This window comes from Chaetodon trifascialis, chromosome 14 (assembly GCF_039877785.1).
Source record: "Chaetodon trifascialis isolate fChaTrf1 chromosome 14, fChaTrf1.hap1, whole genome shotgun sequence".
NCBI classification, from domain to species: Eukaryota; Metazoa; Chordata; class Actinopteri; order Chaetodontiformes; family Chaetodontidae; genus Chaetodon; species Chaetodon trifascialis.
This window is the reverse complement of record NC_092069.1, coordinates 17598173-17619667: the sequence shown is the minus strand read 5'-3', so window position 1 is coordinate 17619667 and position 21495 is coordinate 17598173. Positions and strand designations below refer to the sequence as shown.

The 21495-nt window shown below is 42.8% G+C and overlaps 3 protein-coding genes across 7 annotated transcripts; 2 read left to right on the top strand and 1 right to left on the bottom strand.

Annotated features, from left to right (window-relative positions):
* The first annotated feature begins 856 nt into the window (after positions 1 to 856).
* Positions 857 to 6479, top strand: klhdc2 (kelch domain containing 2). 4 transcript variants are annotated; one of them, XM_070978726.1, is made up of 14 exons: positions 857 to 919; positions 1598 to 1859; positions 1950 to 2029; positions 2127 to 2244; positions 2388 to 2500; positions 2737 to 2821; positions 2968 to 3051; positions 3254 to 3334; positions 3498 to 3556; positions 3774 to 3883; positions 3974 to 4046; positions 4190 to 4277; positions 4365 to 4588; positions 4820 to 6479. In XM_070978726.1, the coding sequence occupies exons 2-13, from the start codon at positions 1617 to 1619 to the stop codon at positions 4539 to 4541; spliced, it is 1311 nt and encodes a 436-aa protein (XP_070834827.1). In that variant the 5' UTR covers positions 857 to 919; positions 1598 to 1616; the 3' UTR covers positions 4542 to 4588; positions 4820 to 6479. The 4 variants fall into 4 exon arrangements, with proteins under 4 accessions (XP_070834827.1, XP_070834826.1, XP_070834825.1 ...); XM_070978725.1 differs by having other exon boundaries at positions 4365 to 6479; XM_070978724.1 differs by lacking the exon at positions 857 to 919 and having other exon boundaries at positions 1444 to 1859.
* Positions 6478 to 15273, bottom strand: LOC139341958 (ribosome quality control complex subunit NEMF). The gene is made up of 33 exons (XM_070978720.1): positions 15210 to 15273; positions 14288 to 14363; positions 14099 to 14167; positions 13658 to 13760; positions 13420 to 13545; positions 13156 to 13304; positions 12999 to 13066; positions 12781 to 12870; positions 12397 to 12470; positions 12220 to 12290; positions 12035 to 12110; positions 11754 to 11894; positions 11409 to 11617; positions 11162 to 11335; positions 11002 to 11065; positions 10796 to 10884; positions 10593 to 10696; positions 10444 to 10506; positions 10198 to 10310; positions 9900 to 9957; positions 9735 to 9793; positions 9532 to 9658; positions 9198 to 9450; positions 9065 to 9107; positions 8919 to 8968; positions 8574 to 8715; positions 8292 to 8369; positions 7920 to 8126; positions 7752 to 7787; positions 7370 to 7476; positions 7238 to 7281; positions 7073 to 7152; positions 6478 to 6746 (listed from the first exon to the last, which is right to left on the bottom strand). Exons 2-33 carry the CDS (start codon positions 14344 to 14346, stop codon positions 6669 to 6671), a joined length of 3204 nt encoding a protein of 1067 aa, XP_070834821.1. The 5' UTR covers positions 14347 to 14363; positions 15210 to 15273; the 3' UTR covers positions 6478 to 6668.
* On the top strand, positions 14508 to 21349 carry LOC139341959 (MAPK/MAK/MRK overlapping kinase-like). 2 transcript variants are annotated; one of them, XM_070978721.1, is made up of 12 exons: positions 14508 to 14861; positions 15896 to 16010; positions 16428 to 16517; positions 16611 to 16681; positions 16781 to 16859; positions 16965 to 17013; positions 17106 to 17284; positions 17455 to 17556; positions 17758 to 17931; positions 18086 to 18245; positions 18334 to 18531; positions 19360 to 21349. In XM_070978721.1, exons 1-12 carry the CDS (start codon positions 14678 to 14680, stop codon positions 19435 to 19437), a joined length of 1479 nt encoding a protein of 492 aa, XP_070834822.1. In that variant the 5' UTR covers positions 14508 to 14677; the 3' UTR covers positions 19438 to 21349. The 2 variants fall into 2 exon arrangements, with proteins under 2 accessions (XP_070834822.1, XP_070834823.1); XM_070978722.1 differs by lacking the exon at positions 14508 to 14861 and adding an exon at positions 15123 to 15288.
* The last annotated feature ends 146 nt before the right edge of the window (positions 21350 to 21495 follow it).

Below are 21495 nucleotides of genomic sequence, written 5' to 3'. Positions count from 1 at the left end.
ACACACACACACAAAATCATGACCCTTCTGTACACACCAATAACACAAGAATTTCTTCATTTCTGTTTTTGTGCGCTGAGTTTATTTAATGTAAAGTTAAGCACAGGCACATGCACGCGTGCGCGCACACACAACACACACACAAAAACCAGACATCTGGCATAACCTGTTGACATGCGTATCAAACAAACTGTCGAAACGAGGAAGGTTTTGTCTTTTTGGCCAACTCATCATGTGTGTCGGCCCACAGTCCACTGCTGCTTTCAAACACACACACACACACACACACACACACACACACACACACACACACACACACACACACACACACACCCCGTCTGGCCTGACGTGTCTAAATTTAAACAACTGTTTACAGCTTTAGGATGACAAAGATTCCATAATAGCCTGGACTGAAACTGCTGTTTGTGATATACACTGATTTTAACACATACATACATACAAGCTCCCATATATACCTGCTCAGTACATTTTTTCCTTCTTTCTTTTTTTTTTTTAAGGCCTGGAAAAGTAAGCTTTAAAGGTCCAGGTCATTCCAGCGTCTTACACTACCCTGTTAAGCTTGTAACTGGGGCTGGGAAGCTAATTAAAATAAAATAAAATAAAATAAATAAATAAAATAGGGGCATTGTTGCTCTCTTTACGTTGACTTCGGTTGGCTCTGGTGCTAGCGGAGACCCACCCAATATGGCGGCGATGCTGGATTACGCTCCAGCACGTAATGAGGCGTCTACGTATATTATGTCTATGGGTGCGAGGGAACACTTTACTGTTTAGTGCCGACCTTACCAAGATGGCGGATTTAAGATGTCGGTAACTTCCGGTCGTGCCCCCGAACGCTTGTTATGACTTCACTTTCATGTCGTGCTGCTTAGAAATCTGCGGAAAATCATCTGATAAGGTAAGATAACGACAGGTGCGCACAAATTACCCCTAACTGTAAGCACACGTAGTTTAGCTTTGACACCACTGCGGCCATAACAATTTTTGAACCTCTATTGCAGCGAGTCATCCGAGTGTTTTGTGTAAGTTCATAAATGTTTCTGTAGCTAACAGCAATGAGCACATTAACCGACGAACAGCTGTTAGGTGCATGTTAGCCTGGTCATCAGCCGAGTAGTTTAGCTTGTTTAGGGCATTTTAAATAAAATCTAACGCCTAACTTTTGCCTCCAGTTAGTCTTCTAAGACAAAAGCTAAGCTAACAGCTAACGTTTACTTAGTAACCTAAATAGTTAAGCTAGCAAAGTAGGTCAGCTGTAATCGTGTTGCTAGCTAATGTTATCTGGTCTGTTGCACTGGGTTATTGTTTTCTGGCTAACAAAGTGACGTGAATTAGAAAGTGAAAGGTATATATCGGAGCTAACGTTAGTAAAAATGCGGGGTGTGTCCTGTTTAAACCAAATAGCAGTTAAGACTCGTCATTTCCTGACATCCAATGTTTTGAATGTGGGTCGTTTTCTGTTATCCTGTTTTGGATGATTGAGAAAAGCAATAGGTAAATCGAATGATCCAATCAGCACTAATTTAGCCAGCAAGATGATTTCTTTCTCTGTCTGTCTCCCTTCTTGTACTGATAGGAAACGAAGAGAGCTTGACATGGCAGAGAGGATGGCAGACATTGAGGAAGACATTGGAGATCTGCCGGCCGGGGAGGAAGACAACGACTCTGACAGAGATGAAGACGATGACATGGATGAGGATGACGAGGAGGAGGTGGAGGATGAACAGCTCTTGGACACTGAAGCGTCTGAATCGTTTGAGTTGGACACCCCAGCTGAGCGCAGTGGTCATATAGCAGTGGTTGACAGAAACATCATGTATGTCTGGGGTGGATACAAGGTAGAGTGACAGATGTATCACCTAAAAACTGCATTTTTATTTTACACCCTGGATATTTATTAATACATGTTTTCTTCCCCTCTGTACAAGAATTCTCAAAATCACGGATACTTTGACTTGTACCTGCCGAGACATGAGATCTGGACATATAACATGGAGTCAGGAGTATGGTAATAGCTGTTACTTTGACACCACTGTCATCAGCAATAATGTGAGTCATTTGCACACACAGGAGACAAATTAAAAAAAACCTCTGAATATTCACAGGACAAAGCATGTGGCCGGAGGTAACCTGCACACATCCCTGTCAGGCAGCTGTGGGGTGTGTGTCGATGGGGTCCTCTACCTGTTTGGAGGTCATCATGCCAGGGGAAACACAAACAGGGTACAGTCTGTGTTACATCAAACTTATTTCTTAATATCTCATTTTATTTTGAAGTGATTGCACCGTGTGTAAGACTGACCTTGAGGCGGTCAGCCGGCTGTTTGCGGTCATCTTTCAGAACCTCTGTGTTCTGTGCTTTGCAGATCTACCGCCTGCCCCTGCGAGCTTCCAGCCTCGTTTGGGAGGAAATGAGGGATCTTAAAGGGCTTCCTCCATCCTGCAAGGACAAGCTAGGGTGCTGGGTTCAGAAGAACAGGTGAGGGATGGCTACCTTTTTCTTGTCCCTGAGCAGCTTCCTGAGTGCTGAATGACGTTAAATATTAAACGTCTGGCACACTTCAGAACATGTTAATGTGCCATGGAGAATTGAGCCATGTGATCATGTTAACCCTAGTTTAGGTGGTTAATACATAATGGATGCATACGAATAATCACAGATTGTAATCTTGGAGAGATATTTTAAGCATGTTTGGTCTGAAATTGTTTCTACAGACTTATATTCTTTGGGGGCTACGGCTACGCTGCACAAGGACCTCATGAAGGGACTTTTGAATATGATGAATCGTCTTCACTGGTGGTCTGTAAACAAAACTCCTCCTCATCTGATAAACGCTGACTTCAGTTGTAGCTTTCAAACAGTGTATAGCTTAAAAGAAAATCTGTCTGTTTCCTGTATAGACACTGTTTTACAAACATCAAAGGAACATTTCTTTATGTTTGCAGTGGGACAGCCCCGGGCGAGGCTGGAACAACCACATCCATATCCTGGACCTGGAGACGTCTACATGGAGCCAGCCCATCACCACGGTAAACACATGCACTACCAATTTCACCTCATACAACTTAATTGCACACACACCCATGCATGCACCCAACTCACTGCCCAATAAGCAGACAATAGTCTCCATCTCTTTAACCAGAGCTTCATGACTCTTTAGCAATAATTCAGTACACACTGAAAAGTATTTGACATTGTCCATTTTCTGTCCGTCGGTATGGCCTGATGTAGGGGAACACCCCATCACCCAGGGCAGCTCATGCCTGCGCCACAGTTGGAAACAGAGGCTATGTGTTTGGGGGACGATACAAAGTAAGGAAACATGAAATTGAAGGTGTATGTGTGTTCAGCCTCTTTGTTGTGCATTACTGGCCGATAGTGGTCAACAGAGCCAAGCTGTTCCAAAGTGCAGTCACAGATTTGTATATAATGCAGTGCTATAAGACGAATCCTCTCCATCTCCTTTGTCCAAAAGAACTACAGACTAAATGATCTGTACTACATTGACCTGGACACATGGGAGTGGCACGAAATGTAAGTGTTGATTTCATTTATATTACCACAGAATAATCTGAGAAGAGATAATCTCAGATAATCATGACCCATCTTACGATCAGGAGACCTGATGATGCCCAATATTGATCCATCTATCTTTCGCTTCCCCCATCGGAGGGCGGCCACCCTTTTAGCGTTCTTTCAGTTGTTTTTCTTGCTCTAACGTTCCCTTGTGACCCTCCCTGCCCTGTAATAGGAGCGTTCCCCAGCAGGGTCCTGTGGGCCGGTCTTGGCACTCCTTCACTCCCGTGTCACCGGACCACATCTTCTTATTTGGGGGTTTCACCACAGACAGAGAGACGCTGAGTGAGTCTGACACTCTGTTCTGGAGTAGCAAATAATCCCAGCCGCCTCAAAATGATCGCTGGTCTCAAGAAGATATCATCTGCGTTTCAGGTGATGCTTGGCTGTACTACGTGAGCAAAAATGAATGGAAGCCTTTCAAACACAGTCACACAGAGAGGCCGAGGTAAGTCTCTCGTCTTACTGGGAACACTAAAAGCTTGGAGATTACGTTTCAGGTAAATGACACACACACACTCATTTGGGTGTGTGTTTCTGAGGTCGAATACACTGCTTAGACAGTTCGTGACATTGTGCTGTGTGTTCCAGGCTGTGGCACACAGCGTGCTCTGGTCCTGATGGGGAGGTGTTTGTGTTCGGAGGATGTGCCAACAACCTGTTGTCTCATCACAGAGCTGTAAGTCATGCAGGACATTTCTTAATTAGCATATTTTTTTATACATACATTGTACTGATCTTTTTTTTTTTTTGCTTTACTTGACAGGCGCACAGCAACGAGTTAATAGTTTTCAACGTTCAGCCTAAATCACTAGTTCGGTTTTGCATAGAGGCCATTCTGCAGCACAGGGAGCGTTTGTCTAGCTACTGGGACTGCTTGCCTAAACACCTCCTGCACAGCCTCAAACAGAGAATGGCACGTGTCAACACACTGGGCTCTTAGGCGAAGAGGACACCATCAATCCAATCCAGAGAAATACAGGAGAATATGTATGTATGTATGTATGTATGTATGTATGTATGTATGAGATGAGCAGGAAGTCCTAGTGGAGCATTAGTTTAAAGTGTGTGGACACTTGCAGACACACACACACAAAGAAAATCTCTAAGCAATAGTGAGCAGCTGTGGAACTGTTATAAACGGGTCCTGACAGGCACACTAAGGTTCACAGGCGATCCTCAAAGCTGTTTATGACCTTTTTTGTGCTTATTATCTTGTAGGCTGAACTCTTTCAAAGCCAGTAGAACCTTTGCGTGGAGCAGCAGTGCAGGCGATGCACAGCAGGAGCCCTGCCAACTATCTACCTTTGGGTTAGTTTTTGTTCTGCTTTCTTGGCTCAACGTAATTTTTCAGGCTCTTTTTGAAATGTTTAAATTGAGGAAGACCACTGAAAGGAAACCGAATGATGTCATTGAGGAAAAATATAGTTTGGAGAGGGGGCAGGGCTGTTGTCCTGTGAACTTCCTTTGCTCCACAAGATTACAGGACATCCTGTAGGTATACCCGAGCCTAGGGGAGAGTTCTGATCCTTTAAACATACGTATGCCGGACGGTGGTTTTCACTGGTCTTCCTCAGAAATTTAATCAATTTAATGTCTTAACACTAAATGAGGTGGTGCCAGGCTGAAATAGTTTTGCTTCAGGGCTTTCAAAATTGGCCAAAAATGACGTTCGATTATTCCCTCTGAAAAAAAACATAGGTTCGAACCATTGAGATATCTAATTTTTGCAAGAGATGGCCATAAGAGGGCAAACTAATACAGTGAGACACGCTTGTATAGGTATAGTTATTTCAACATAAGCATGTCTTTAAAAGATCGACATAGCTACAGAATACATAAAGTCATGTCCTATACCATGTTGAATTATTCTCTATTGAACTACATTTTAATTTAAAAAAGAGAGACCAAGTTTCCAAGTGGTGCCAAGCGATTATGAATCCCACTTTCCCATGTTTTCATTTCTAAGTGAGTAATGGGGACAACAGTTTTTGAAACTGGTCCAGTATCGAGTAAGAGCGCCGCAGCGAGCAGCCACAAAATAATGGCTATAATACCTCCGGGTGTTAACGCACCGCCAATGTACATCCACTAAAAGTGTTTGTTTTTGCCACTGACAGGCTCAGATTATTACTCTAAGTGTCTGACAACATGATGGAAAGGATCCCTGCAGAGACGTTTTTGTTTAATCAGAAACAGCCGCTGTATTGCTCTCGCCACTTTAGCATCGTCGAAACACTTCATTCAAACGCGTCTGTTGTTCCAACAATCACCACCAACTCTGATTTGGTCGAAACAAACTCTTAATTCACCCATTTAATTTTAAACAATTTGATTCCATATTCAGATTGAGAGCATTCGTTGACAGCCCTACTATCTTTTAATGGTGCCGATTGTTTTTTTTAGGAGCCTGTCACTTTAATGACACCTGGAACTGATGTTTGACACAATCTAGAGAGCAGATGTTTGTTTGATCCTGGATAAGTTCTCACAGACCTAAAACTAGTGCTTTGTTACGCAAGACTATCTACTCTGAAGCCACAGACATGTTAATTTTCAGTTTGTATTTAAATATATAAATATATATAGTAATTTATATATTTGTGAGGAAATGTGTGAGCTGTTTGTTCTGAAAGTGGCTTTTAAAGCCTTTCAGTTGTCATGAGTGGCTCCTGTAGCATTTTGATTTTATGTAATCAATGACTTACAATACTGCGAGTGTATTGGATGTTGAGCCATGTTGCACTGAAATGCCTCATGTCAGTAGGGCTTTATTTGTATTTGCCTGGTTTGCACAATGTTCCCTTGTTGTTGTTTTTTATTGTAGAATATAAGGCATACTTCTTAATTTGTACTGAAAGAATAAACACATACCATACGACGTGTTCTGTTCAGCTTTGTTAATTTACATGTTTCCATTTCAAACAAACTGTTGGTCAACAAATACAATTAATCTTTACAATTAAATTATTCACGTCTGAACCTGTAAGAGTTGGAGGTGGGCAGAGTCCCGCTGAACTGATGAAACACTGTAAATCCACTTCCTGTCAGGTCTGCGTTCACCCGTCTCTCACTTCTTCTTGGCAGCCAGCAGGTTTGGAGCAGACACTTTAACCTTTCCTGGTACGTTTCTGGACAGATCAGTGTCCTACAACACAGGATGAGAGACGAGGGGACAGTTTGAGTCGTAAGCGAGAAAAACAAACTAATCTAAAACCTGTAACTGTTAGTCGCTAATCATGTGTTCATCTGTCAGTCATTTTTACAAATGTGAAAACAAAAGTCTGAACCCCGGAGACATTCAATTTACAATCATAAAACAGGAAAGCATCTTATATTTAATATGCTGGTAACTGACTGTTTGGCATTTTTCCTTGCTAAATAATTCGGTACAGATTATTTTTCTAAAAGTTTGAACAATCTTCAGCACAATGAACTTATAGCAGGTAACTAAACTGCAGTTGACTTCTTTACCTTGACACTGCGGAACAGGTCTTTCTCTCTGGTTGACGTCTCTTTGGCTTTCATAAAGCTGAAAACTGCAGTGCGTGCAGCTGGTAGGAACAAAAAAAAATGTAAGTGTTAGTAAAATCTAAAAGTAAAGTCTTAATAAATATTAGAGCACTTCACCAAGCTTACCTTTTCCTTTCTTCTGAGAACCTGGTGTCAGTTTCACCTTGTGTCTGCGGGAAAACAAAAGACTCATTTAGCCCGTGCACTCCTCACTTGGTCTCTCTTAAACACACACAAAAAAAGGTGAATTGCACATACTTGTAGTTGGACAGGGCGGTGTATGGAGCACAGACTGGCACAGCAAACAGCAGCACATCTTCGGGGTGAGGCTGCCCGGTCAGAGAGCTGAGCAGGTTCTCTGCTTCCTGAGGAAAACTAATGTTAGACGAATGTACGAGAAAACCTGCGGGTGGCTTACAACCCTGATTCCAAAAAAGTTGGGCTGCTGTGTAAAACAATCGAACGTGGTAACTTGATAATCCTTCTTGACATGAGCTCAACTGAAAACAGTACAAAGACAATGTATTTAATGTTTTATGCTAAATGGGAATTTGATGCACAGGAGCAACAACAGACTGGGAAAGTTGTGGAATGCTCAGATCTTTTTATCCACAGCGAAATGTTCACATTAAGAACCCACCTCAGCTCCGGGGTTGTCCTGGTCCACGTCATCTTCCTGAAAGAGAGGACAGCATTGATGATGAATCACCAAACGTACGATGCAAAGCACGTGTGAAGCATGGATGCATACATTTAATTCAGAGTGGAAATTAGTTTTGGTGTTGGATCTCTTGAGCGTGTCCGGTACCTTTTCCTCCTGTTCAGCAGGACCTCCCTCCTCTCCAGGCTGTCTCTCCTCAGGATCGTCCCCTCCGCCCGTCTTCGCTGCAGTCTCCGCTTGACGAGGTTTCTGGGGCGGTTTCTGAGCGGCTGGCTTCCTGACAGGCTCGTCTTTCCCCTTCCCCTTCTTTCCTTTCTTCCCCTTATCCTTGTCGTCCTTGGCGGAACCAGCTGACTAAGGATGAAAAGCGGCGATGGTGTTACTTCCTGTGTGAGTCAGAAGGTCTGTGGAGACCTGCACTGCAGTTACCACTGACAGCTGTGCAGGTGGCGCGATGGCACTGACTGTGCCGCACACTGTAACTACTGTGTGTTGAGAGTGGGTTTTACTCATCCTCACCCCGAGCAGCTGCATCATCAGCTCCCTGTCCTCTTCGTCCTGGTCCTTGTACTTCTCTTTGATTTTCTTTAATTTGTTCTGTAGTGACAACAGAGAAGAATTACACACTGACACAGACTCATAAATAAACTCATGACATGCAACTCTTGACCTGCCTCTTAATCCAATGTACATTTCTGATGGTTTATTCTGTTTTATTTCTTTCTTCTGTATGTTTGAACCTTTTTTTTATTGTATTTTATCTTTCTGTTTGAAATTGTATCTTGTATAGCATTTGGTCACCCTTTGGCCTCTCTTCAGTGGCTGCTGGGAGGAGCCTCCTCCACCTTTGGATGCCTGATCGACCGCTGATCCACCAGATGAAACCTCCGTCTTCTCCTCAGCGTCGAACCCTTCCTGTTTCTGCTTCTTCTTCTTCTCTTCTCTAGCCGCAAAGACAAAAAACACCTGAGGATTAAATCAACGACTGCATGATTGAAGCCATTTATCCATAAAATATAACCTGCTGTATAAACGTAGTTAAATGAAGTTTGATGATGTGGTGTGAGGTAGAGTGGGATCATGGGAGTTGTTGTCCTCACTGTTAAACAACCAGCACTGTCAATGAACGTGCATCATTTCATTCACCTTCTCTGCTTGGCAGTCATGTGTTTCTTGGCCTGTGAGTCGACCTCCACCTGAGGAGAAAGGAACAAATTAACATTAGCATGAAGAGTTACACCTTTAGGATTTTACTTGAAGTTGTATGTGGCCAAAACTTTGTCACTTATTACCTGAGTGGTCACTTCCTTTTTGAAACCAGCGTTCTCAGCGCTCCTGGAGAAACAAGAGGAGACGATGTCTTTATGTGCCCTCTGTGGTCGTGTGCAGCGACAGTGTTTGAATCAGCAGCAGTGACAACGTTACCTGCTGGGCTGTAAGTGAGAGAGGGAGATGGTTGTATCCGGAAAGCTGAACTCTTCGCTCTCTTCGTTCTTCATCTCCTCTTCCTCCCCGCTGCCCTCCTCCACCTCTGCCTCCTCGTTGACCTCCTCAGGAACTGCGGCCAGCTCTCCACTCGCACATTCATCCCCCTCGGACATTTTTTTCATCTTCTTTTCCGTCTCTCCTTCCTCTCCCGCTCTGTCTTCACCCTGGTCTTCATTACTGCTGTCGTCACCTGCGGCAGGCGGCAGAATCAAGTTATGACCCCTGAGTGTGATCGTTCATACACTGTAAATGAAGTCAGTGACTTTGCTACCTATCAGCTCCACCTCCCCGTCCTCCTCCAACAGCTCAGCAGTTTTGGACGTGACCTCCTCCGTGTCCTCCTCCACAGTCTTTACCTTTCTCTCCCCTCGGTGCCGAAACACACTCTGCTCATCGACCTGCACGGAGACGAGCATAAAACTTAACGGTCTGAAAATGATGAAGAGTTGAAATGCGCTCATCATGCCATTTTACCTTGAAGAGGAATCCGAAGCCCATAATCAAATAAGAAGGTGGCAGAAAGTTTTTCTTTCCTGGAGAGAAACAGATCAAATGTTAGGACCTCTGTCTGACATTATCAGAGCACTGACACTTCTCGTGTTACAAAATAAGTTCACCTAAGGTGTTAGCATGTCATACCTCTGATCATGAAACTTCCAGTGGTCAGGTATTCTCCAGTGGGAGCTGTCTTAGACACCTGAACAAAAATAATAGATATTGTGCAGATAATTAATAATGTTTCATGTCACAATTGAACTATTTTGCTGCTCATAGTATACAATATGATGATGATAATAAGGAAACAGAAAACACGAAAACAGATTGCCTCTTTAGGTGTTAGCAGCAAATATACAACCCTTTTTTCACCTCAACTCCAGCTACAATTTCATTAAAAAAGTATGCTCGTGAATTCAGTTGCTGAATATCGATGACTGACCTGATGATGATGAACCCACCAGGCGCTGGTGATGATCTTGGCATCCCAAGCAGCACTGTAACACACAGCCATAGTGCCTGCTTCAGTCAGGGTACGAGGTGGGATGGGGTCACCTGGAGAAGGAAGATAGAGCGGCAGAGAGGGGCCGAGAAAGATGCGAAGGAGTGAAAACCTACCCTCAAGTATCGTTGCAGACTAATAAAAGGAAGCAACGGCAGTGAGAGACTGAGAGGCCGCGTGGCTTACCTGAGGGGTTTTTGATGACACAGCTAGTCGCTCCGTGGAGGTCGGCATGAACATAGACGTCACCTGGCAAAGTGAAGGCACACATGAGGGGATAAACCGACTAAAGGTGCTTACTTTACAAGCTAAGAGCGTGTGCGTTAAGTCATTACCTGCCCGGAGGTAACGTTTGACGATCATCTCGTTCTGCTGCTGATCCCTTCCTGCAATGACCAGATAATTCTCTGCGCTGATGAACCACAAGAACTTCTCAAACCTGCCAAAAGGGGAGGAACGGTTGAGAGAAGAAAAGGCTCCACTGCCACATAAAAACAGCCTGAATCAAAGTGTGAATATGTGTAGGTGTGGTATATACCAGTAGACTTTCCTGGCCTTCTGAATGGTGGTCACAGTCTGAACCTCCTTTAGGGTCTTCTGTGTTTTTTTCTCTGCAGATTTCATAGCCTTGAATGACATGGAAATGGAAAAGCATTTAACTGTGTACAAAAGTATGATGACTTCCTCTTTTCGTGCACTTTTCCTTGGCCTAAACCTGCGCGCAGAATAAAACAGCTTTCTTACCTTATCTGCTGCTTCAATGGTTTTATGTTCCTTCTTTTCAGCGCTGCGTTTGCAGTCATAGTACCTAAAAAAAGAGCAGAATGTCGCTGCTGTAAAAACATTTATGACTTCCCCTGCATAATGTTCAACTCTATGTCCAAAGGATTGGATGTAAACCTACTTTTTGGCATTGGCATAAGCCGACAGGCCAAGATCCACATCCACTAACATGGGCTTGTTCTTTTGCAGCTTCTTGGTCTGTCCTTTGTCTTTATTCTTGTTTTTCTTTCCTTTCTCCTCTACCACATCTTTTTTCTCCTCCTCTTCCATGTCATCTTCAGAAATGTATGGATTCCTGGAAGAGAAAAGACACAAATGAGTCAAATGGAGCGAAAAATGAGTAGTTTCTGTGTCAGCGATGGTCTCACTTTAAAAGCATGGTGATGTGGTTGGTCTGCAGCTTCAGCTCCTTGATGGCGCAGGCCACAGGGTCCCCGGCAGCTTGTGCTTCCTTGACGATAATGCCGATCTCAGTCCAGTCCACCTGATTGGCCAGTGCACTGCGCACCACCTGCAGCGCCCTCTCTACCACAGGCAGGTTCATCTCCACCAGTTCACCCTTTAGTCTGTCCACCTCCTGCAACACACGAGACACGATTTCTTGCATACATATTTCAGCAATGTCAAGAAAAACAGACTTTTAAGCTCAATTAATGCGGGAAAGCAGGAGCCATTGTGTGTGACATTTACAGCAGACAGACAGTAATGCTGACCTGCGCTTGGTGCAAGGCCTCCAGTCTCTGCACGTGGTCCCTCTTAACGTTCTCCAGCTTCTTCAGAGCCTGTTTCTCCTGCTGCAAGGCCTTCATGTCAATCTTCTGACTCTCCATCTTCGAAAAGAACTCATCCACTGCCTGAGTGAGACGATCACATCGGATTCACATCACACTCGTGCACAAAGAGAATTCGCATTGTAACGGAGAAAGGATCAATGTTATTCTCCAAACAAGGCGTCAAGTAATAAAACCAAACACGCAGCCATGCTAATATGTACCTTGTCAAAAGTATCAAACTCCAAATAGGGGCTCTTTGCATGCTGGGCAAAGAGGAATGGGTGGAACTCATCATATCTGTAAGTAGACATTACGATTTAATTAACCATAATATAAAAAACAACTTGAAAAAAATGGCAGCATGCTGCTGTGTGACAGATTGTGCATTAAACAAAGCAGAACATACGTGAGCAGCTCCTCACTGGGTTTGCCAGGAGTTAAGCTTGGTTTCTTCTCACTCTTTTGAATGATGTAACCCTTGAGATAAACAAAGCAGAGTTTGTGAATAGAGCAAATCTAGCAGACGATCCCAGAGTACTTTCTCAAAATATGATTTTAAAAATGACTATGAAAGATATCTCACTTTGCCACTGAAGTTCTCCGTCTTTTCCATGTAAGTTTCTGCGATCTGCATGGCCTCAAGGATTTTAGGAGCAACTGAAAAAGCAGTCGAATTAAATTATGCATTTACAGATTTACAGAAAACAACATAGCAAATAAAAAATCTGAAACTGGAACCATAACTTCCCACTGGTCTGTGACTGATATCAGCTGAATTTCCCATAAAATTTCCAGAAGTTTACTGAACTTTTGCAACTCTAATAATCAAATTCTGTGGCACTGCAGAGACAAATCCTGTTCTCCAGATGTAAGACAACACAATTACAAAACAACAACAAACAAAACAAAACAATATGCAATATAATTTTTTTTTCCATATCGTGTAGCCCTAACTGTTCTACTGTACCTTGGGCAGAATCGACTTGACCGTCAACTTTGACAGAGCCCGACAGTCCCGCCTCTATCAAACTGTGCTCTATCAGAGTGGCTCCATAAGCTGGAGAGATGTTGACAAAGGACACAGAACATGGTCAGTCTTTTCATTCACTTGATAAAAGACATTTAAGGCATTTAAGCTAAAGAGAAATGTGTGTCTGCGTTAGATCTGGTTGTCTGGTTACTTACGCAGGTGAGGGTTCAGGACTCTTTTCACTTGATCCCCATGTGATGCTTTGCTGAGGATTTCAGTGAGTCTACATTGAAAAAAATAGATGTTTACTGAATTCTGATGGGTGTCCCTTTGGTCCATGAACTCATCAAGCACGTGTAAAGATGTGGTTACCGCTCTGAACTGATGAGAGGTTCAGGAGGTCGGGCGCTCTCCACAGGGTACCGCTCCCTCACTGCAATCTTTACATCCTCCGCCTCTGCTGTACGAAACCGCAGCAGATTCAGGATGGTGTACTCATGGTCTGCGAGGATGATGTTACCCTGAAGACGGATACGGACACACACAGCCGGGCATCAGCGTCAGTGTTTGGTGTGATGCGAACAGCACGGGATGTTGGGATTAAGTCTCGGGTCACATCTCAAAGTGCTTTCTCACCCTGTCATACAGCTCAACAATCAAGTGGTAGGCAGCCTCATCTGAGCCAAACTGGATGTCAACAATCCTGTCAATCCCGAGCTGCTTAACCTGGGTCAGCCGCCGTGACTTCAGGTGTTTCCGACACTACGGAGAAAGATGCTTCAGACATTCAGTTTCATCACACCTGATCCATAAATGAACAAAAACAGATCTGATAAGGGCCAGTTTTGCTCAGTTAAGTACTAGATGTTCTTACTTTCATCGCAAAGCCCGAAGGCATCATGTTCTTGGGCCATTCGAAGTCTGTGGAGTGAATACGAGTCCCAGACTCAACCAGGAGGACAGCTTTGCTGTCCGGCCTGAGACAATATGACACTGAGTTATTCACACTGAATGAAAGTGGAAAAGTGCACAAAGTATATTTTCTCAAGATGGGATACTTTATGTGAGTACTTCCATTTGTTGCTACTTTATACTTCTACTGCACTTTTCAGAGGAAAGTACTATTTCACATTTATTTGACAGCTTGCATGATAATAACTTACAATCGATTATAATCACAATTAGAAAATGCATGACTTGTATTTTTATTGGAGTATTTTATCTGGCGCGATTGCTACTTCACTTAAGAGCTTCATGCCATATGAAACACCATTACAGTGAAAGTTTTGGAGGCCATTTTTCAAGCTGTTCTTACTTTTGTAGACGGATGAGATACGTCCTGTTGTCGATGTCATACACGTTGTTAACTCTCATGCCAATGTAGCTGTGAAAAATAAAACAAAACAAATGAATGGCTGCTCAACGTCTGTGGTCAAATCCACATCCACGGTTAAAGTTGGTTAGCTTAGCATGCCGACTAGAGGCGACAACACAAACCACCTACTTAGCATTTATCTCGGCAATAACTGCCCTGATATCCACCGTGGTGAATCTTGTTTTCATGGTGACCAAACAGCTGGCTAAAATTAGAGTAAGAAAGGTAAACAGTGAGGTAAGAGTTTCACATTTCTAGTGCAACACCAGCAAGGAAAACATGCAGATAACTTCTGAACATGCGCACACGTTGTGTTTCTACGGGTGCCGACGTGGAGCAAAAATCCGAAGGTCCACGCCTTTTGGGCAGATTGGTGAATAGACTGAATTGATTGTGTATGTATGGGATGTTCTGGTGCCTGGAAACCTTCTGCTATGACATGAATGCAGTGGAGCAGCCGCTGTGCTCTTGAACGGACTGTTTCTAGATGGTAGGCTCATTTGACTTAAAAGTGCACTAATGATGCACTACTCAAACTGGCTTATTGGCGTGAAAAACAGGGCAAGCCTTCGAAATGCAAGCAAAACACCACCTAACATCGACTGGAACAATAAGGGGAACGTTGTGGACGTGCGGAATAACAATCCTCTGCCTAATGAAAATAAACCCGAGCGAATGGTTACCAACCACCTCTGGAAGAAAGGTAAGGAGGTCAATTACGCAGCTGTATAGACAAAGTCGTGTCAAATATCGGGGCCCAAGCGAATAATTTTCCTTGACTGGCATTCTTTCTTACATGGCAGGGCGTACTCTGCCGCGCCGCCGCTTTTAATCTAGAATATTTCGAGCAGTGCGGCCAGAGAGTCAAACATTCAGCCGGAGTTTCTAGTTTCCTCCTCAGGTCAGAGTGGAGGGCGAAGGCGTGCTCCGTTACCAAGGCGACGGTCAGCTAACAGGGCTTGCTAGCGGCGTTAAGCTAGCATCCGTACGGCGAGTGTCTGTTTGACACCTCGCTATGCAAAAAAAACCCAACTTATTTTTCAAACCTCACGTCAAAATGTACTGTCCAGAAACTCGTGTTATGGATCTTCGGCTTACGTGCGGCGGCTGAGACTCAAAAGGAATGCATTGTAAGTTGCGAACTGTTCGTTAACGGCCGAGCAGGGCGATGACAGGTCTGACAGGCGGTCGCACGTCGTTGAGGTTTCTCTCCAAAGATTTCTTAACGTTTGCTAGCTTACCCGTTTTAGCCTTTACGAGAAGCTAGCTGTTGCTTCACCGCTTTAAGTTAGCAAAGAACCGAACACATAGTTACGTAGTTTTGACCGTTAAAATCATGTTTTTCTTTAACTTTTTGTAGATATAACTTAATAGTAGTAGTAGTTTTCAGGGCTGCAACGAACGACTATTTTCATTGTCGATCAATTTGTTGATTATTCTCCTTGTTATCGATTTGTCAGTTTGGTCTATAAAATAACAGAAAATGGCGAGAAGTGCCAAACATGACTTCCTCAGATGTCTGTGAAAGTACAAAAGTCCTGCATTCAAAGTTCAGGAAAAGTATAGAATCATCACCAACATTAACTAAAGTATTGAAATCACTTATTCTGCAGGAAAAAAATAGCCCCTGTCGGTGTTTTACGGTTATATCTGATTTTGAAATTACACTTACTGATTAGTCCAACTTAGTCTTTTATGATAGTAAGCTGAATTTCTTTGCTTTCGACTGTCGTGCAGGCTACAAAATAATCAAGAAAATCGGAGAGGGCACATTTTCAGAGGTGGTGAAGACTCAGAGCCTTAAAGATGGAAAGTTCTACGCATGTAAAACCATGAAGCAGACAATTAACAGGTATGTGTTCTGCAATGCAAGGCTGTCTTGGTGCATTTGTAGCATCCTCTGTTGCGTATGGACCATTGAAACTTGAGTCAGCAGCTCCACATCCCCTTGCCTTAAGTATCCTATTAGATGTCAGCTTGCTGCCTTTGACCTTGTACCGATGAGGTTACAATCCATGTCACTGCTTGAAATGTGAGTTGTCTTAAATCTGTGCAAGCATTTGTGTACCCTTGTCTGTACATATTGTCCATTGTTCTAAATACACTATGTTACTGACGTGTAAAGCTGTGAAAATGAAATTGACTTATCGGTCCTCATCCTCACTGCACAATTCTTCAAGTGAAGAAAGCAGACATGCAGTTTAACTATATTATGTGTATACAGCTGTGAAATGAAATGTGCAAATGTCATCTCCTCTCTGTCATCAAGTCTGGAGCAGGCCAACAACCTGCGGGAAGTCCAGGCTATGAAGAGACTGAGCCCGCATGCAAATATCGTCCAGCTGCATGAACTGATTTTGTGAGTACTGGCGTGTCGTCTATTATGAACTTATTGTATTGTCTCAAGATAGTTCCATGTCACGTGCCATATTCATCTAATACGATGTTTCAGTGACAAAGAAACTGGAACCGTGTCTTTGATTTGTGAGCTGATGGAGATGAACATCTATGAGTTCATACAAGGTAAGTGTACAAGCATGATAAGCATGTAATAAATCACTGTCGTCTTTCTGTAAAAGTTTGGTGAATTATGGGCTGATATTAGTTCTTCATTCTTCACAGGAAGAGAAACGCCACTGCCGGACCACACAGTGAAGAACTACATGTACCAGCTTTGCAAGTCACTTGAACACATGCACCGGTAATTATGAAAGTGGTTCAGTTCTCGCGAAATGGTAAAACAAACACAACTTGATGTATGTTGGCATTGTTTCCATTTTTTGTTTGTTTGTTTGTTTGTTTTCAGCTGTGGGATCTTTCACAGAGATGTGAAGCCAGAAAACATCTTGATCAAAGTGAGAGGCATCATTTTCATGCTTTGCTTTATAGAAATGTAACAGTGGCGGTCTGGTCCTGAGTCATACACATTTTAAAAATGATTTTGCAGCAAAATGGTCTGAAGCTTGGCGACTTCGGCTCATGTCGGAGTGTGTACTCCAAGCCCCCGCACACAGAGTACATCTCCACACGCTGGTACAGAGCCCCAGAGTGCCTCCTCACTGATGGCTACTACAGCTTAAAGATGGACCTATGGAGCACTGGTTGTGTCTTCTTTGAGATCATGAGGTACCTCTGCAGGGGAACGGGACAACAGTTCATGGGTTCATAAGACAGGACTAGTTATACTTGATTATTCATGCAATGTCTGCACTTGTCTTTGTTATTTGAGTGATCCTGTCTGCTGTGTAAATAGCTTTGTTGTGGCAGTCACGCTGTCGTATTCCCATGTGTTTCAGTTTAAATCCTCTCTTTCCGGGAGCCAATGAGTTGGACCAGGTTGCCAAGATCCATGATGTGTTGGGGACACCAGATCAAAGCATCCTCCAGAAGTTCAAGCAGTAGGTGCTCCTCTTCAAATATGTTGTCTTTGTTACAGAAGCTGTACACTTAAAGGTACGATGTTTATTTTACACATTTTAGTTCATTTTTTCGATCGTGTAAAGCTAAAATTCTGGCCATATCTTAAACATTGCACTTATAGCATACAATTCTCATGTGCTTGGAAAATGACTTTTGTTTGTTTGTTTAATGTCTGGCAGGTCTAGAGCGATGCATTTCGACTTTCCCCCTAAAAAGGGCACCGGTATTTCACGGTTAGTCCCCAGCTGCCCGGCTCCGGCTCTGTCGCTGCTCTATCAGATGCTCGCCTATGACCCAGATGAACGCATCACTGCAGAAACAGCCCTGCAGCACACATACTTTAGGGAAATCAGGTAGACCATGCAAATAAGACGCAATTCACAACCTTCCAACTTTTGAATCCAATTTGCATGAGATAAAATGGCACATTTGTGGAAGGACTTTCATTTTAAATAGTCATATCCTGTCAACTGTTATAGCAGTCTTGCTTTTCTTTTTTTCAACCAGACTGGCAGAGAAAAAAGCTGAGAGTCTTCACAGACTTTCTGGGAGTATGGATGGAGTCGAGGGTAGTGGGAAGCTCACCTCCTTAGACCACATCTGGCGCCCAACCAGACTTGGCAAACAGTTGAGGGGAAGACACACAAGGCAAACACCTTTAATGAGCGTGAGTCTAATGGCTATTGGGCGATGTTAAAAGTCAAACATCCAATATGAATACTGATAGTGAAAACGGATCATTTCTCCCTCTTCAGCACAACATGAAGCATGTAGCAGAGCCCCTCATCCGACGCAACGTCCCTCATTATCCTGCAGAGCTGCCCAAGCTCAACATGGTCGTACCAGGGCCGCAGATCTCCTCCCCAGTCTCCACTATGCCTGCTTTTACTGTCACCCACCGAGGCACACTGCCAGCCATCACGTCGAAAAAGTGCCAGTCACGGTTGGCAAAGGTAAACACAGCGGCACTACAGACGTCAGGGGTTCTATTCATAAATGTTCCTATCACAAAGAGCTGCTCCTAATGACAAATTCTAAGAAAATTCTTCGAATTATGACATTTTCTAAGAATTTCCCCAAAAGACTAGATCCTGTTGAAGATAAAACGTATTCACAAGCATCTTGGCAAAGAAGAGAGAGCGTGGGGAGGAGGGCTTTTAAACAGGCTAAAGAGTTTCTTTAGCAGAGGAGAAAATGGCAGAATGATAAAGAAGTAAAGAAATATTCTCCCAACACTGAGTGAGAGCGAGTTCATGAAATGCTACAGATTAGATCATGCAGGGATAATGTCTGTGGTCGATCTCATTAGTGCTGCGCTCACATCTCCCACCTAACACAATAACGCCAGCAATTATGGAAACTGATGAGAGCTGAGCCATTTTTCCCTGTTAATAGGCCTGTCAAAAAGATGAAGTACTAAAATTACCAGCATGGTAAATAAATGTAAGCAAATACATAAAACAGCTATCAGCATGTGAACAAGGAGGCCTGTGTTTCCAAACATTTTGGAGGCTACTTTTAAAGTATGGCTTACAATTTGTTCTACAGAGATGTGCATTACATAAAAATAGTCCTATTTACACTTTATCTTAATACAGAATAAATCCAATGCCCATTATGTGCTTTTCTGGGGTCACTGGGGGTCAACCATACCTCAACACGTTAGAAGCCGTTGGTAAAAATGCTGGCTATTTTGTATTAAGGCACCAAACAAGTGCCTCGGTCGTGCTTTCATTAAGAGCTTTGATTTGACATTCAGGCTGCGTTTCCTCTCTTAACAGCCCCGGGATGAGTCACACCACGCAGCTTTCAAGACCTACTACATGCCACCTCTGGATAGGAAACATGGAGGCTACTGAGAGCCAAAAACACTTCCAACGTTTGATTAAAAATTGCCTTTGAAAAAAAACAGTAGAGACGTGGGAGGACAACGTTTGGACAGGCCTGATGTTGAAATCTGGAAAACAACACAAACATGTTTCAAAGAAGACTGCCAAGCCTGTCATCTTACCAGTCAGTGCTGTCCAACCCTCGCTGTAATGATGAAACCGTGTGATCTCTACACAAACAATATTCAGAGTCTGTCATATCATGTTGGATTGAGTTGGTGCAGTTTAGTTAATACCTTGGTTTTACTTGACCTCGTCAGGTGTTACATGTTTACAACTGTTTGGAAACATACTTCAGTCTGAGCCTATTACACAAGCTAAGCAATAAGATATTTGACAAGTGAACAGCTGTTTACCAGCTGAACCCAATGGTAGAACTTCTTTGGTGAGGAACATGGTTAGTGCCTTTAAAAAAGAAGTCACACCCAAACAGGATTTGTTCTGGCTGTATTATTTTTAAAACTTTGAATCACAAATGACTGAATGAGAAAAATACTAAATTAAGTGCAAATACAACCCCGATTCCAAAACCGTGAGACGCTGTGGAAAACAAATTAAAACAAAATGCAGACAACGGTTTTAGGAAGTGTTCCTGAGCCTATGTAGTAATATTCTTTATACAATCATGTGTTCACAAAGTGGTGAACTGCTGAGCCTTTCCAGGATGCCCCTTTCATACCCAATCATGATCTATCACCTGTTACCAATGAACCTGTTTACCTGTGGAATGTTCCAAACAGGTGTTTTTGGAGTATTCCACAGCTTTCCCATTCTTTAGTTGCTCTTGACCCGAATTGTTTGAAACACGTTGTTATAGTATACGTAGTATACGTAGTATAAGTAGCATATGTCAAAAAGGATTAGCAAATGATCACATTGTTTTATTTATTTCAATATTCCTTTATTCGTCCCTCAAGGGGAAATTCCGATTTTCACACAGCATCAAATTTGTTTGGAATCAGGGTTGGATAAAACACAGCAAAGTTGAAATAATTTGAATGAGATTGCGTTTATGTAAGAGTGGTGTGACACCTCCTGGTAAAAACTGTCATGAATACAAAGGAACATTTCAAACGAATCTCTAATAAGACTGGATAGGAGAAAAAAAGAGTCCAGACTTAAATCCAGTCCAGAATTTATGGCAGGACTTGAAAATTGAGTACTTTTTATAGGCACTGTATACTTGATAATCACTTTTCAGTAGCTGTGAATGAACTGATTTGTAGGGCAATCGTCTTCCTGTACAAAGCTAAACAGCAAAAACATTCTCATCAAGTGCTTCACAACTATTCAAAGCCTGACTTTGGAGAACTATTTTAAAGGCACGTTCTATAATCCAAATAAATCGACAATTTGTTAATTGTTAATAACAAAAAGGACTTTCCTTTCAGATCACCTATGTGAAAAGATCTGTACTTGCAGATGAGCTCCTGAAGTCCTTTTTTTTAATGCTTTGTTTAGAATGTAGCTTGACCAGTATCTCATACCTCCTCACTTAAAGCGCTGCGACTAAAAAAGCATCAGTGCATTCAGAGTTGTGAGCTCATGAAACCGGACTGTGATTCAGTCTGCACTCTGTCGTGTTGGTTATTGTGATGCATAATCAGATTAAAAAAAAAAAAAGTCAAGTATCATTTGTATGATGTTGTCTTTAACCTGCATTGCAAATACTTCAATCTCTTACATGTCTGTGTAACCTCCTGACACTAAAATGCTGAGAACAAATGAGTCAAGTGGGAAATATAAAATGTAATCCGCTTCGAAATCTGTTTGCTGTACTAACTTTCTGTCTAGTGCAGGCGGGGGGTCACTGGACTCTTCATGGCACCAGCAATGATTTGTTAACACACAAAATAAAGTATATGAATACTGCAGTACTGTCACTTGGGAAAGACTTGTGTGGCTTTTGTAACTTAACAAAATCAGAGGATATAAGGTTCCATGTTGTATAAGAGATTTTTTTGTGACTTCAAGCAACTTTGGCTTTCTTGACAAAGGAATTGCACACTTGTTGTGTAAATACAGCAC

Bases quoted from the DNA above. Each gene is read 5' to 3' on its own strand.
- klhdc2 (XM_070978724.1), top strand. From the start codon at position 1,557: ATGATTTCTTTCTCTGTCTGTCTCCCTTCTTGTACTGATAGGAAACGA. The intron at 3,052-3,253 runs GTAAACACATGC...GGCCTGATGTAG, and splicing joins GGAGCCAGCCCATCACCACG to GGGAACACCCCATCACCCAG. The intron at 4,278-4,364 runs GTAAGTCATGCA...TTTACTTGACAG, and splicing joins TGTTGTCTCATCACAGAGCT to GCGCACAGCAACGAGTTAAT.
- LOC139341958 (XM_070978720.1), bottom strand. From the start codon at position 14,346: ATGAAAACAAGATTCACCACGGTGGATATCAGGGCAGTTATTGCCGAG. The intron at 14,168-14,287 runs GTAGGTGGTTTG...TATTTTTCACAG, and splicing joins ATTGCCGAGATAAATGCTAA to CTACATTGGCATGAGAGTTA. The intron at 13,546-13,657 runs GTAAGAACATCT...CTTTCTCCGTAG, and splicing joins CTTCGGGCTTTGCGATGAAA to TGTCGGAAACACCTGAAGTC.
- LOC139341959 (XM_070978721.1), top strand. From the start codon at position 14,678: ATGATGCACTACTCAAACTGGCTTATTGGCGTGAAAAACAGGGCAAGC. The intron at 16,011-16,427 runs GTATGTGTTCTG...TCTGTCATCAAG, and splicing joins ATGAAGCAGACAATTAACAG to TCTGGAGCAGGCCAACAACC. The intron at 16,682-16,780 runs GTAAGTGTACAA...CATTCTTCACAG, and splicing joins CATCTATGAGTTCATACAAG to GAAGAGAAACGCCACTGCCG.